The following is a 16,059-nucleotide window of genomic DNA, read 5'->3' as shown; positions in this document are numbered from 1 at the left end:
ATATCACCTTCTATAATATTCCACTTAATCGTAGTATCTTGTCTTTATACAGGATTGGAGTCCGCTTGCTATTACATATTCTATATGACGCTAACGTTTTCAGTCAATGTTTTCTGTTGACATTTATAAGCAATGTTGTTTTTTGTTATTGTTGTTCTCTCATAGCAGAGACAGTTTAATTGTCCATGTTCTTCTTGTCTCATGAAAAGAACTTTTTCTTCCTTGTCTTGAGCAACTGGTAATCATTGGAATTACTTGGCTTGAAAGGGTGTGTGCGTGTGTGTGTGTGTGTGTGTGTGTTCGTATATGCATGTACACATCCCTATGTGCTCACACACATGCATATGTAAATAGGCAAATCAATAAAAAGGGGAAGGTGGGGCTGAGACAGATGAAGCAGGTCAGTCTGGGCAGGGAAGGGGTAGGTAGACAGGTGTAGCCTGGAAGGCTGCATCTTGTTCCCACCCCTTCCACACTCTGTCTAGATTTCACTGCTAGATGTCATGAGGTGAACAGCTCTGCTCCATTGCCTCCTTCGCACATGATGGTCTGCCTTGCTTCAGGCCCAAGGCAATGGAGCCAGCTGAGTATGGGCAGAAAGTAGGACCCAAAAACAATTGTTCTTCCTTTAAGCTGCTTTTGTCACAGCACTGAAAGCTAACAGGGTAAACACACTAAAACACACTGAACTATCCATGACCCCGGATGAGGTGTGTGTGTGTGAATTTCCAAATGAGAGGCTTAAAAAAAAAAAAAAAAAAGATTTCCTCATCTTTATGTTGTGTGTTGTGTTTTGCCTGCATGTAATAGCACCAAGTAAATGCAGTGCCCACAGCAGCCACAAGAGGGCATCAGATCCCCTGAACCTGGAGTTCAGGTGGCTGTGAACCGCCACCATGTGAATGCTGGGAACCCAAGTCCCCTAGAAGAGCAGCCAGAGCTCTGAGCCCATGAGCCATGTTTCCTGCCTGTGGTGCTTTTTAAAAGCGGGGAGAAGTGGCGTGAAATATGAATTAGTGAGAAGGAGAAATGCCTCATAAGAAAATGGAAATATGTAAAAGGGCCTTCAGGGTCCTTGCCCATACCTGGCACTGATGCACGCTGACTCCAGGTCTTTAATGACACAAGTTTTGTCCCCAAGTATCTAACAAAGAAACTACAGCTCTGCAGAGAGGAAGGGAGGTGTGAAGCAACAGCAAAAGCCAGTCTCTGTTACCCAAACATTATCCAAGATTCCTTCTTCCCATGTGTATTAGTTACTGTTCTCACTACAGTGACAAACTCCCCAACAAAGGAAACTAAGGAAGAGTTTATTGTCCCATTCAAACTACCAAAGGCATGCATTTGATGTTGTCCAACTGGCACCACCGTGCCTTTCACGTTGCAAAACTGAACATCTGAGGCCAAGCATGATGGTGCTGTTCGTACGCTCAGCACCCGGGAAGCTGTGGCTGAAGTCCAAGCCAGCCTCTGCCACAGAGCACAGCAACAGAGTTTTGGTGGGGACACGGAGAAAATGGAATCCACATTCATTGCTGGTGGAATTGTAAGGTCAGGCGGCCACTTTGAAATGCAGTTTAACCATCTTCAAAATGTAAGTGACCGTCTTGGTGAGTTCAAGGCCAGCCCGGGCCGCATAAGACCCTGTCTCGAAACAAACAAAACCCCTGAACATCTGTGTTTGTTAAGCAATATCCCCTTTATATTCAGCCCCAGATGATGACAATTCACCAGCCCCTGGTTCTTGTCTCTGTGAATTAACTACTCTAAGTGCCTCATGACTGGAACAGTGCAGTGCTTATCCTTTTGTAGCTGTCCTGAAACTCATCCAGACTGTGGTGCCTGTAAGAAATTCTCTTCCATTCCAATGCAGCTGCTTAGAGTGTCCCTGTGTGATTACGCCACAGTCGGCTTATTCCTGCACCCTTGACGGACACATTTATTTTAAAGCCTATGTGAGCCCATAGCCCCACTGAATAGCTTCACTGGTAACCCTTATGTTCTCTCCCTTTCCCCTCTCTCCCCTATGTATCTTTCTATATGTCTTTCTTCCCATGTATTTCTCTATGTATCTCTCTCTCTCTCCCTCTCCCTCTCTCTCTGTCTCTCTCTGTCTCTCTCTCTCTCTCTCTCTCTCTCTCTCTCTCGTGTGTGTGAGGGAGGTAAGGGTTTTGAGACATGGTCTCTCTATGTCACTCCAGCTTTCCTGGAACTCACTCTGTGGAGCAGGCTGGCCTTGAACTCAGAGATCCACCTGCCTCTCTGCCTCCCGGGTGCTGGGATTAAAGGCACACACCACCATACCCAGCTAACTCTATACATTTTTTTATGAAATTTTTAATTGCCTATGTTACTTAAAGGCATACAAGTCATACTGATAGGAGTTGACAAACTATACCCAGAAGGCCAATTGGTCCCACTAGTTGTTATCTACAAAGTTTCATTGATAAAGTTCACACTCACTTGTTTATCAATTTACCTGTGGCTGCTTGCATGCCACAGCTGCAGAATTTAGTAGTTCCGACATCAACTCTAACAAGGCCTAAGCTATGCTCACTACTTGGGCCTTTTAAGTAAAGATATTCTCTTTTCAGAGTTACAGTAACACACAGACCTCAACATTAACAAGGTGAAAATGTAAGTTCATTTGTCTTTATGGGGCTTTAGTTGGGGCTTTATCGCTCTGAACAAATACCATGACCACAGCAACTCTTTTTTTTTTTAACCATGATTTCTTTTTATTTACTTTAAAAAAATTATATATATTCACTTTACATTCCAATCATAGCCCCCTCCCTCCTCTCCTCCCTGCCCCACCTTCCTATCCTCTTCCCCCTCCCCTTCTCCTCAGAAAAGGGGACCCCCCAACCCATCCCAGCACACCAAGTCACATCAGGACTGAGCTCATCCTCATCCTCTGAGGCCAGGCCAGGCATCCATGCTGGGGAAGTGATGGAAAAAAGCAGGCAACAGAGTCCTTGTCAGAGGCAGCTCCCTCTCAGCTCAGCTTACTAGGGAGCCCACATGAAGGTCAAGCTGCCTCTCATGACATGTGTGTAGGGGTCCTAGGTCCAATCCGTGCATGTTCTTTGGTGACCAAAGAACATGGAAAACATTTAACTGGGGCTGGCTGGCAGTTCAGACGTTTAGTCCATGCTGCAGGAAACATGGCAGCATGCAGGCAGACATGGTCCTGGAGAAGGAGCTGAGAATTCTACCTCTTGATCTGCAGGCGCAGAAGGAAACTGTGTATCACACTGGACATAGCTTGTGTATATAAAAACCTCCCCCCTCCCTCTTCCTCTCCCTCTCTCTCTGTCTCTCTCTTTCTCTCTCTGCCTCTCTCTTTCTCTCTTGTGTGTGTGAGGAAGGTAAGGGTTTTGAGACATGGTCTCTCTCTATGTCACTCCAGCTTTCCTGGAACTCCCTCTGTAGACCAGGCTGGCCTTGAACTCAGAGAACCCACCCCCACAGTGACACACTTCCCCCAACAAGGCCACATCTACCCCAGCAAGGCTACACCTCCATAGTGCCATGCCCTATGAGCCCAAACCAACACACATAGCTAGGCAGCTTCTCTCCTTGTTTTATGCATGTGCTGGGGCCTATTGGATAGCACAACTTCAGCCATTTCTTTTTCGGGCCTAACAGCCACATCATCTCAGCTTGTTGCTGATACAGAGAAAAGCTCTCTTTGCAAGGTCAGGTTGACCGAAAACTATGTTTATGTTCAACATACCCTGTGGCCTTGCTTCTCCTAGAAATTCGCCAAGCATGAGGACAGCTGGCCCTGACTAATTAAAGGTCAGCTAGAACTGCTTTGTCTAGTTAGCATAAATAATTTGAGTCAAAGATAACTATCCCCTAACCCCTGTGTGAGCTAATTTCGGTTTTCACTCTGTAAGTATGCAATCCGGCTGGGTGACTGCGTTCGGATCCAAGCTAGCTGCCTCCCTGAGTTCAGAAAATAAAGCTTTAATTTTAAGCTTCTGTATCTAAAGTGAGTTTTCTCAGCTTCCACCCCGAACCCAAAACATGAACACAGGATGCCTCCACCCTGTGTCTCGGCCATGCTTTAGGGTCTCTCTGTCTCTCTTGCCTTGAGATGATAGAAGGGGAAAGCATCCTGCCAGAAGGCTTCTACCCTTCTGACTCCCTTGTTTAGGCCTCGCTCAGACACAGCTCACTTTATTCGCTCATAATCCTCTGAGAAGCAACTCTAATCCCCAAACATCAGTGAGCATAGTTGTCTCCACCACACCAACGCCAGGCAAAGAAGCAGATGGGGGCAATGGACGTATCTGCGTACAGAGCCAGATAACGCTTTTTGGTAGCAGTTACTTTTCTAGTACCATGATAAAAACACCATGACAACAGCAACTTAGAGAAGGAAGGGTTTATTTGGGCTCACAGTTCCAGAAGCATAAAAGTCTGTCATGGTGGGGAATCATGACAAGTGGCAGGCATGACAGCAGGAAGGGGAAAGCTAAGAGCTCACATTCTCATCTGCAAGCACAAAGCAGCGAGAGCAAACTGGAAAGGGGGATTTCATCGCAAAGCCCACCCCCCAGAGATACACTTCCTCCAGCAAGGCTGTGCCAACCTAACCCTGCCCAGACAACTGGAGACCAAGGGTTCAAATGCCCAAGACTGTGGGGCTTACACCTCAGTCAAATCAAACCCATCAGCACCCAACTGCGGTCAGCACTGCAGAGATCCCAGCCTTGGGATACGGTCGGACCAGCCTCCTGGGATGTTAAACCTAGACTGAGAGTCAAGCTCTGCCAAATACATTCTAAAGTTTGTATGTGAAGAGTCATTCGCTGTGCTTCGCTCCACAGCCTCCTTCAAACCATCTTTGGTGGATACCAAAACGCCCTTTATAAAGCGGCACAGCATGCCATACAGCCTGTGCTCAGCTTTCTATGTCTGAAGACCCCTCTAGATTGTTACAATCCCTACTGTGATTGGAGCAAGGAATAGATAAATGTTCTAATGTATTATTTAGGGAGCGAAAAGCACAATTTCGGTGCAAAAGGAAGCTCTTCTAGATGCTTGCAACCCATGATGGGTTGAATGCCAGGTGTAAAACCACAGCTGCACAGAACTGGCGGTACAGGGACTTTTTCTTACATTTCATGGCCAGCGCCACCACTCTAAAGTTACAAATAAAACTAAATCTGGCCTAACCGTCTTCCCTTCCCGATGCGCGCGAATGAAAACGGTGCCCCATGGGCTCCTGTGTCTGAACATTTGGTCCCCAGTTGGTGGAGTGGTGATGTTTGGGAAGTTGTGAGACCATAAGGGATATAGTGGGAAAGGTGCCACTGAGTACTCTCGTTCTCTCTCTCTCTCTCTCTCTCTCTCTCTCTCTCTCTCTGTCTCTCTCTCTCGGATGAAATGTGACTACTCAGCTACCCATCCACCTGTCTGGCCCCATGCTTCTGCTGCCATGCCTTGAGAGATTATCCCTCCGTAATCCAAAAATGAAACCTTTCTCCTCTAAGTTGCTTTCTGGTCAGACTCTTCTATCACAGTACCAGGAGAGTACCTACTAGATCCACCCCAGAAAAACGGCAGGCCCCCACTCACCAAACACGGAGAGAAATAAACCATTACTGTAAATTTGTTACCTGAAACACACGAGCAGGTTATTCTGTGTTTTGCTCTCTTTTATTAATTCCAAAGCCATATCTCATAAAGTTAACCACCAAAACACAGAAACCAGTGATAGGGGATGGGAAAAAAAAAAAAAAGGAAAATCCCCTAAGCTATGTAATCAAAGCCTGGGAGTACAGCCAACCAACCACAGGGCTGAAGTAGAGGGAGGCAGATGTTGAAGATGTCCAGGACTGTGAGCGCACATGGTCTGATCCTTCTGGGTCTTCACCGGCAGGACCACAGCCCACAATCTTCAGTATAAGAGCTGGTATACTGTGGCATTTTCCTTGGAGCCCGTGACCAGATACTGATTATCAGAGGACACATCACAACACAGAATGTCATAACACTCCTCTGCCTAGAAAGAGAGGGGATGGGCATAAAGGGTTAGGGCTTGCAGACATGGGGACTTGAGGTTTCAAGGGGCAGGTAGACCCAGGCTTCCCTAAGTGACGGACAGAGCCCAAGGTGTCCTCAGCCCCTTCCCACCATAGAATGCCACCTCAGCAGCACTTTCCAGTTCTCTCTCAGACCCCATCAAGAAGGGATCTGGACCCACACGCTCTGAGTGTCTCAGCATGTACACCCCCCAGGCACCTCCGTACCTGGAACAACCTTCTCAGAGAGGGCGCCGCTAAGCAGTGGATCATATCATCCAACGTGGCCACAAAATAGGTCCCTGCCAAGGGGCAGAGCAGAGAGGGGTGCACGATGAGTCAGAGACTGAGCCTGCGTTCTGAGTCCAGCTATCCTCGAGGAGACTAGGGAGAGAGCACTATCTTCTCTGCCTTGGTTAGCCTGCCTTAGGCAAACCAGATGCATGGCCCAAGGCCTTCCCTGATTGGCTGCCACCTTCCTCCCATACCCAGGACATGGACACGGTGAGTTATTCCTGAACAAGAGACCCATGAGAAAGAACTCCTGCAGTGTCTGTCTACCTGAACCTTCAGGCTTCATTCTAATATCGCAGGAAAGCCCCTGCGATAAAGGGAAGCGTAAGGAAAGGAGAGTGAGCAGAAGAAAGGAGATTGCAACCCGTGGTGGCCTCCTGGCTTCTGACTCACCACAAGATGCGAACTTGAGGTTGTGGTGTTGAGTGTATCTTTGGACCACAGCTTTATACTTCTCCTCCCGGTGAGCATGGAGGATGACGACATCGCTCATCTTCAAGCCTGCCAGTACCCATTCCTCACTGGGGTCATGGGTAATGCTGAGGATCTGTGGGGAGACTTGGGTCAGCATGTAAGATTGCCAGTACCCCAACTCAAGACCCAGCCTCAAATTCACCAACCCGTGCCCATACCCAAGCCTCCACCCTGGGGTTGAACTCGGTCCTGAAGGCACCCAAGCAGGCACCTCGTGGCATAAGTTGTGTTGCTGCAACTTCTGGTAGCTCCTGAGGTCCCAGGAATAGAGGATGGTGTCTTCACCACCTGTCCAGAACTTAAAGCCCGTGATATCCACACAGCGTGATGCATACGGGGGCACGTCGTGTTTCCTGGTGGGGAAATGACTCACAGCTCTTCAGAAATGTCTGCCCCAGCCCAGAAACTGTGCTGTTATAAAGTCCCTAGATGTACCTTCCAGGCTGTGTGGCATAGCCCTACTGCCAAGAAGGGAAAATGGAGGGAGGGTCTCATGATGGCTCTGGAGAGCGGGTCCTACCTGATCAAGATTTGGTTCTGCACATCCCAAATCTCCACGAATCCTTTGAAAGATGCCAAGCAGATGTGGGCATCAGAGGAAAGGGCCAAGGAGTAGCACATGGGGCCCGTGGAGGCCATCTGGGCCCTGATTTGGGGGGTGGGTGCCAGGTCCCAGAGAGTTAGTGCCCTGGCCATTCCCCCTGTGATCAGGCTCTGCTCATCCGGGAACAGCTTGCACGTGAGGACACGATTCCGAGGGTCCTGGCGGGGGAGAACACGTGCTGTCAATACCCTTTGCGGTGCTGTCTGACCACCCTCAACCTGACCGACAGCGCCTCACCTGAAAGTCCATCTGGGCCTGGGGGGCACTGTCTGAAGCGTGCAATGCGTTTTCATCCCACACCCTAATGTAGCCAGTGCCACACGTGTACACGTGGCGTGGGACACTGCTGATGGCGATGGCGTTGACTCGCTTCCCATGGCGGAGAGTGCCAACCCTCCAGGAACTGTGTGGGGACTTCTGCTTGACCACGGCCTCATCTGGAATTGAAGGCTGGAGAGAGGACTGACTGGTCGGCCAAGGGGGCAAGTCTGCTCTGCCCCTACTCCCCAAATTCCAAAGCTTCCTCATAAGGGTTTGGCTCCGGGGTCCCCGAGTCATACTGTCACATCTCCTGAAGAAGTGACGCTGTGGGATAAAGGGCCTACTTATCAGAGCGATAGAACAATGAGGAGGGTAGCCTCATTAAGAAGGGGGTATCCCAGGCCACCGCTACCTAAGAGAAAGGGAACAGGGGTGTGCAAACGCACCACTTCTCCATCAGAGGGTGGGTGGGAGAGAAGGGAGATGCCTGAGTGTTGAAAACGTAACATTGAAGTACTCACAATGGCTTTGAGGAATGACCAGACTTCTCGGTTGGGCAAGGACGAAGAACAGAACTGGCCTGCAGGGAGACAGCCACACCCACCTCTCGTGGACAGGGTATCCCGGCAACAGAGACACAAGGTCAGAAGGAAAGTGCTCTCATGACACCAAACCGGGCACCTCGTCCACCATCTGGGATCCAGCTTGGGCCACTCCCCCTCCCTACCCACATTGTCACAGCCAGAACTTACCAGTGGTTCCTAGTGGAAAGCTATGACAGAGGGGTGGGAAAAAAAAGAAGCTAGCATGAAGTGCAGAACTTGATGCCAAGCCCCTCTCTGCCCAGGACAGTCCATCACTGCCCAGCCTTGCTCATTACAGCCTTACCTTGAGCCGATTCCTCCTTCTGGTTCTGCCTCTGAAAACCACATGGGCTGGAGCCCAGATGCGTCCTGGGCCTGGGGATCCCACCGTTGCTGGGTCATACTGTGCATCTCCTCACAAACAGGGTCACGCTGTATTGAGGGACATGGGGGCAGCTGGAGCATTCCCTGCGCACTGTCATTTGGTGTTGCTCTTGTTGCCCGTGATGAGGAAAAACACCAGAGCTTTCTGGCATCTTCTTTATCTCCTCTGTTTCATCATAAATTCTGAGTGTCCTGAATGAGTCCTCCTTCTCTTCACTCATGTTCTCGAGTCAATCAAGTAAATGAACCATCTGTCTCTAGGGACCCAGCAAACAGATCCTGGGTTCCCCATTCATCCTGATCTCCTGTACTACAGAAGAGAACAGAGAAGGGCTGGCGAAATAGCTTCATCGGTAAACACTTGATGCACCAAGCGTGAGAATCTGAGTGCAGATTCCCAGCCGCCACGGGAAAATAAAAAAACAAAAACAAAAACCAAACATGAAACTGTAATCCTGGTGCCAGGAAGGTGGCGACAGAGGATCCCTGGGGCTTGTTGGTCAGCCACTCTACCTGAATTGGTAAGATCAGGGCTTAGTGAGAAACCCTGTCTCGAAAGAAATGAAAATAAGGAGAAGGGCCAGAAGAATGGTCTCCGATAACCTGATGGCCTGACTTCAATCCTCAAGCCTGTTTAAAAGTCCAGATGTGGTAGCGCACATCTATAATCTCAACACTTCTACAGCAAGATGGGAAGTGGGAACTATTCAGAAGTGGGAATTAATCAGAAGCCAGAAGACCAGCTGCCCGGGAGTATACGGTATTGCAACAGACACAGAGAGACCCTGCCTCTAAGAAGAGAGTCAACTTCCGAAAAGCTGTCCTCTGGCCTCTTCATGTGCTCTGCATGTAGCATGTGCACACTCATAGTCACACACACACACACACACACACACACACAATACACACACACACACACACACACTTTCACCCAATAAAAGCAATTTTTAAAAAAAGATGGGACTTAGTTGAGGAAGACAGCTGACATCGGCCTCTGGCCCCACACACATTCACACATGTACACACACATACCTGCACACACACACACACCTCCACCCAGAGAAGCACACACACATGCAGGGAACGGAGGCAAAAGAAAAATCAGGTATATTGCACAGTCTGTTCAGAATGTTCTCCAACACCTCTTTCAGTGTAAGTCCTCGAAAGATTGACAACTAACTTTTGCAGACATGGACTGTGTTGCCATGTAGACAAAAAAAAAAAAAAAACAAAAACAAAAACAAATTCACCCTTTAATTTGGACATACCCATTTCAAACGTGGTTCATCCCCCAATGTACCCAAACCCCTAAGGCAAGAGGAAATCTACCCTCATAGTGGAATAGTACACAGTGGTTAAAAATTAGATCGTAAGAACATATTCACAGACATAGAACATTTTATGGTATAAGATGAGGGGGTTGTTGCAAAAGCTCAGAACAATGTTCAAAATATATTTGTAGGAGAGAGGATGAACATTAGAATTTATTTTCATATATTTTACACATGTACAAGAGATTAAGAAGAATAGCTGTGTTTCCAATATAGAAATGGGAACATAGGAACAAGGAAGGGAAGGGGATTAGTCACAAGACCTGGTATGGCTTTTTCTTCTTTGGGGATGCTTCAACCCATGTTAGAAACTGCTGAACCAGGGGCCAAAGGACTGTTCATCTTCCCGAAATCATCACCCTCGTGATTCTTAATTAGTTCTGTCGTTTGTTCCCGAAACACGTTTTCTCGGAGAGGCATCAGACTTCCTTTAACTAGGGACACTCGGTGCCAGTTCAGCCCTGGTGAGAAGGAGCAGAGGAGTACAGCCCACCCGCACCTTGAGGGTCCCAAATGAGTGGGTTCCTGCTGCCAAGTCCTCTTATGGAAGTTGGGTGAAGCTTAAAGTCAATGAAACTACTTTAGCAGGGCTTCCGACGTCACATTAACCAGGCTTTCGCCATAAAAATAAGACAAGGCTTTTGAAGGAGACAAGCCACAGGTTCCCCCTCTCTTCTCTCCAAGATCAAGCAATCCTGCACTCACAAGTACTCTGGGTGCAAAACTCACCTCAGAAGCCTGGTCAAAGCCTAGAGATTGAAAGTGGGAGAGTAAAGACCCCACTAGGCCTGGATCCACTCTTCCACACATGGAGGGTTGGGGCCTTGTGTGTGTGTGTGTGGAGGGTGGGGGTGGCTAGCACTCGGTTAAACAAAGGCCTAACAAATACTGAAGCCCTGGGTGAGAACCCAGTCAGGTGTCTGGCTCCTGAATGGCTGGTCAGTATCAGGGTGTGGCCACGCTTGTGCTGAGCTCTTGTGTTTTGGTGGAGAACTTAGGCAGGAATCTCTCCATATAAATTCAGCACATAGCATGAGAAACTTCAGGGGATAAGCCTCTGGGTTTCTGCTGACCTGTAAGACCCAGTATTTAGTTAAAAGGCACTAGCTGTCTAATTCTGACCTCTAGGTGAATTCCCTTTGCTCCTAGGGGAGATCTTCAGCAAGCCAGTAACAGGAAATTAGCAGAAAGAAGGGGTCATCCCCCTCTCTTTCTCCCTGTTCTGTCATCCCGCCTGTCCCTTTTACCAGAGATTCTGAAATTAACCTCTAGAGAAGTCTTGCATTTTCTGTGGCTGTCTTGTCTAGGGATTCTTAAGTCTGAGCAATCCATCAGAGCCCTCTGGAAGGCTTGATGAGTTTGGCAGCCCCACATCCCAGAAATTCTGACGCAAGAGGTCAGGGGCAGAGAATCCGTACTTTTCACCGAGTGCTTGGTGATGAAGATCGTGGGTTAGGAGAGATGGCTGTGATGATTAGAAACGGGAATGATTGGTGATATCGGGATGGGAGCAGTGACCGAGACAGTGTTGGTGGTGGGGATGGAACAGTGATGAGGTAGAAGTGGTGGTTGGTAGTGATGATTGTAGATGGTGACAGTGTTGTTGCGGTGATGGTGGTGCTAGTGGTTGCAAAAAAAATGGTTGCAAAACTGATGGTAATAGTAGCAGCAATGTTATTGTGGTCGTTTGGGTGACAACAGTGGCGAAGTGGTACTCACCTCCTGTTCCCTGGTCCTGCCATACTTGACCTGACCTGCAGTTTTCTGGGTGCATGACCCCACCCTCAGGCTTTGGCTCATGCTTGTCCCTCATCTAGGAATGACGGTCCCTGCTCACTTGTGTATCAAATAGATGCTTCTGTGCACTATGAGTCGAGCTTGTGCCAGGGAGCAGAGACCAGGCCCAGGCCGAGCCCACATTCCTGAGGGGCTCCTGTGTAAAAGAGGAGGCTGTGCCTGTGGTCACTGAAGCCCTTGGAGGAAAGCACTTCTAGAAAGGGTCAATGGGTTTTCCATAAAGTGACACACTGCTTCTCATAGCCGGCTCTAAAACATCCCCAGGAGGGAACTTTACATAAACCCCTGTTCTGACCCAATCCATCTTTTGGTAAATTATCTCTTTATTGATTGTCAACAGAAAACACACAGTGAGACACACAGGGCCTGGGTTTTGTCCCCAGTTCGGAAGCATAAGAATTGATGGTGAGGAGACAACACGTAGAACCCCACAGAGTCTTGACTAAGACCAGAATACAAATCCAAGCCCAGGGGACTGTTTTTAATGTTGTAAGAACAAATAAATGGGTCTTTTTCTATCAAATACTACAAAACTTGTATTTAGGACAAGGAATTCAAATCTTTTTCAGCTTGTTTTGGTTTTTTGAGACAGGATCTCACTGTGTAGCTCTGGTTGGCCTGGCAGACCTTGAATTCAAGAGATCCACTTGCCTCTGCTTCCTCAGCGCTGGGATTAAACATGGGTGACCACCACACCTGGCATAGTTTTCTCTTCTGTTGTAAGGCATGTGAATGGTTCTAGAGTTGTTTGAGACAAGGTCTCCTGGTGTAGCCTTGGTTAGCCCAGAACTGCCTCAGTAGACCAGGCTGGTTTTGAACTCATGAAGATCCACTTACCTCTGTCTACTGGGTGCTGGCATTAAAGGTTTATCTCCACTACCTTCTAAGAATTTTATGTTTTAATCCCTCACCTGGTAAAATCCTTAGTTTACACAAAGACCCTGCTGCATTCTCAGATTAAAGTTGACTTCATTTCCTCTTCACTGTCTACAACCAGACAACCTCAGGAGACCGTGGGATCAGACCCTAGCCACTGGGGAAAAGACAGTCACTGCTGCATTAGAAGAAGAACCAAGTGCGCCTCCTGTCTTGGAGAGTCTTCTCTTCCACGCACACTGTCTTGATCAAGAGTGAAGCTGTGCCTTGTTGCAACATCTCCATTGGAGTGGTAGTCTAGTTTTTGCTCTGGGAGCTTACTTTTAACAACGTGTTGGGGTATTTTGGCTGTTTGTGTGCCTGTGCACCGCATGTGCAGTGCCCACAGGCCGGAAGAGGGCATCGGATCCTCTGGTACTGAAGTTATGAGATGGCTGTGAGCCTCCGTGGGGGTGACGGGAATCAAGCCTGAGTCCTCGGGAAGAGAGCAGCCAATGCTCTTAACCACTAAGATACCTCTTCAGACCCTCCAGGACTTTTTAAAATGTCTGAAAGTGCTTTATTGAGCCATAAGAGTTCCTTATACATGATACATACATGGTCTGGTGTGTGTGTGTGTGTGTGTGTGTGTGTGTTTGCTCTTCTCATCCTTGTTGTCCTATGGTCAAAGGTCCCAGTTCAGTATTCTAACCCCCCCTCCAGTCCTATACCATCTCAGCTACTGCCAGTTTGTGACTGTGAGCAAGTTCTGCTCCTCCGGAACCTCAATTTCCTGACACATAATCTTTCTCACAGGTAGCCATAAGAGTAGGCTGGGACAGTTGACAAAGTATCACGATCAAGACTCTCTGCCCTGCGCAGAGATCCTGGCCTCAAGGCTGCCCTCACTGGCCGCAGGGGGCCGCCCCAACACTAACACCACCTGTGTCTCTCTGAGGCCCCTAATGATCACTGAGCCCCAAATAAATATTTATGTACTTGGAACCTGGCATCACCGATGTTCTCACAGATCTAGGGGTCTTGCCCACTTCCCTCATCTATCCACTCCAGAGCTGGCCAACTCCTCCTCCAGAGACAGAACTTTGATTGCAGCTCCTCCATTCTTGGGAAAGCTGCTTATTGCCAGTTCAGTTTTCAGACGGGGAAACTGAGGTTCAGGCTGGTAACCTGGGATGATGAAAAGGTTCTAAAACCGGGAAATGATGATAGTGTTTCTTGACGCTGTGACGTCATCGGCGTGTACATTTTGTAGAGTTAAAATGGTGAGTTTCATGTCGTTATATGTATTTTATAAGAAGGAAAAAAAGCAAGAAGGAGTTAAAGACCTGTAAGTCTTACTATCTCGAGCCTTCTTCCTCTCTATCCAGTGAACTCCAGGTAGTTTGGCCTGTGGTTTCTTACCTTTACACCCTAGGAGAAGCCACTCAGCTATTGATTCCCCCTGTCCAGGGAATACAGTCAAAATGAGGTACTCAGAGGTGCAGGTACCCCAACAGCTATGGGATACCAGAATCAAGATCATTGGCCTGCCGACTTTCATTTGAGGCTGTGCCCACCGGTGGGCCCGTGTGCTGCAGCTCAAATCGAATTTCCACCCATAAGGCTCTTGCGGTTCCTGTGCAGTTCACTAGAGGGCTATGCTCAGAGCATCGACAACACCACCCCGCCTTTCCTCTTCCATCCCCCACCCTGGGAGCATCTCTTTCAACACAGTGCCCCCGAGTCACCTAGACACCTGTTGATGAAAATGTGTAGACGATAATATCCACAGGTAACAAACACTTCCTTCTCCTCCTGAGACACCGTGCGAACACCTGCAGTTCCAAGCCCAGAAGTCAGAGGGCGGTAAAGAAGAGGCTGCGGTCACAGACTGGGGGGTGAGGAGACGCAGAGGCGTGTGGTGGCTTTTGCACTGAGCAGTGTTCAGGAGGAAGGGGCGACTTTGGACCAGGCCACCCGTCACTCTTCACCTCACTATTCGTCTGGTCCTTTGATATCATCGGGAACCTCCAACTCTCCAGTCCCTTATCGCGTCTCCTTTCAGTCAAGCGCGATGATGGCGGTTGCCTCTCACACAAGGTTGAACACTCGCATTCCGAATCCTACGGTCCCGTTTCTGTCCAGAATTCTCCTTTTTTTTTTTTTTTTTTTCTTTGAGAAAAGCCTTGGGCTGTCACTTTGGGAGCCTTGAGGCGACACCCCTCATCGCGGCTCTTCTTGTGAGCTCCTCCGACTGAGAGCCGTTTCGTCCCTGGACTGCTGCCCTCTTGAAGGAGGATGAGGTGGGCCAAAGGGTGCTGCGCTCCGCTCGGCCATCCCTGCAGCCCTCGGGTCTCCGCCACCTCTTCCGTCTCCCGGCCTTAGGAGACCCCGGAGTCAAATTCCCACCGCCACCTCAGTCCCTCCTGCTCTGGGCTCCTGGAGCTGAGGCAGCTGCTGAAGGGCTTCTCCTCAGGTACAGGCCAGAGAGAGAGAGAGAGAGAGAGAGAGAGAGAGCCTTCGTGTGGCCGAGGGGGCCTGGTGGCCTCATGCCGGTGACTTGGCGACTTGCTTCCCGCCCTGCTGGAAGCGGCCGAGCGACTTGCTCCACAAGGAGGCAGCAAGAACGGAAGGCGGCTCCTAATGGCTGCTCCGCCCGCCCTCCTCCCCCGTGCAGGGCATCCCTGGACCCGCACACAACGCTCCTGTCCCTGTCCCCCTTGCACCACGACGCCGGCAGCGGGCTCGGACAAGCCCTGCAGGAGGCCCCCTGACAATGGCTGGAGCTGTGCAGCTGGGTGCATGCGCCTCGGGCCTGCGCTGGGAGGGGCCCTCGGAAGCCCACACTCTGGTGACACATGGGCGGCCCCAGCCCGGGTGTGGGATGGGGAGGTAAAGACACGCAGGGGTCGACGACAGACTAGTCTCTTACCGTGACTGGCTGCGAGTCTCTGGGGGGGCTTGGGGGCCGCCACAGGAGACACTTGGGACAGTGTGCAGTTGAGGGAGGCTTCCTGGAGGCTGGGCTTGGACTGAGGGTGGGTGGGATTTCCGCGGCCGATAGGGGGTGGGAGCCACACCTCAGGAACATGGCAGCCATTTGAAGACCCGCCCTGCTATGGTAGATGAAACTGGAGCAGGAAGGAGGCTCTGATCTGGTAGACAAAAGAATAAGCCGATGACTCCCGCCTACCCAACTGGTTCAGGCCTTAGCAGGGAGTCCCCAGGAGGCCTGGACGGTGCTCCACCTGATCTGTAGTGTGTGGGACTAAAGAAAACAGGGACCTTGCCCAACCTAGTGGCTGCGTGCTTATGCCGGAAAAGGCCAGGATCAGCTCGTTTCCCGTTGTCCGATTCTTGACTAAGCGGAAGGGGCTGACAGGCATTCTGGAATAGAACGGAATGCTCCTCAGTTCCTGGTCAGGCCAGGCAACAGC

General features: G+C 49.6%; 1 protein-coding gene across 1 annotated transcript; it reads right to left on the bottom strand.

The window, feature by feature from the left end:
* Positions 1 to 5,914: 5,914 nt before the first annotated feature.
* Tle7 (TLE family member 7) lies at positions 5,915 to 15,722 on the bottom strand. Its single transcript, XM_055620783.1, has 9 exons — positions 15,555 to 15,722; positions 8,560 to 8,669; positions 8,193 to 8,277; positions 7,648 to 7,860; positions 7,327 to 7,568; positions 7,018 to 7,159; positions 6,726 to 6,879; positions 6,267 to 6,340; positions 5,915 to 6,019 (listed from the first exon to the last, which is right to left on the bottom strand). The coding sequence occupies exons 1-9, from the start codon at positions 15,720 to 15,722 to the stop codon at positions 5,915 to 5,917; spliced, it is 1,293 nt and encodes a 430-aa protein (XP_055476758.1).
* Positions 15,723 to 16,059: the final 337 nt, after the last annotated feature.

This window comes from Psammomys obesus, unplaced genomic scaffold (genome assembly GCF_907164565.1).
Source record: "Psammomys obesus unplaced genomic scaffold, mPsaObe1.curated_primary_1811, whole genome shotgun sequence".
Classification (NCBI taxonomy): domain Eukaryota; kingdom Metazoa; phylum Chordata; class Mammalia; order Rodentia; family Muridae; genus Psammomys; species Psammomys obesus.
Note: the sequence above shows the minus strand (reverse complement) of the source record. Positions and strands in the feature narration are given on the sequence as shown.

What these genes read in the sequence shown, in the direction of transcription:
- Tle7 (XM_055620783.1), bottom strand. Translation starts at nt 15,722, where the DNA reads ATGGCTGCCATGTTCCTGAGGTGTGGCTCCCACCCCCTATCGGCCGCG. An exon ending in GAGACTCGCAGCCAGTCACG is followed by an intron (nt 8,670 to 15,554) that starts GTAAGAGACTAG and finishes CCTGTTTGTGAG; the next exon opens with GAGATGCACAGTATGACCCA. An exon ending in CTCTGAGAAGGTTGTTCCAG is followed by an intron (nt 6,020 to 6,266) that starts GTACGGAGGTGC and finishes CTCTCTTTCTAG; the next exon opens with GCAGAGGAGTGTTATGACAT.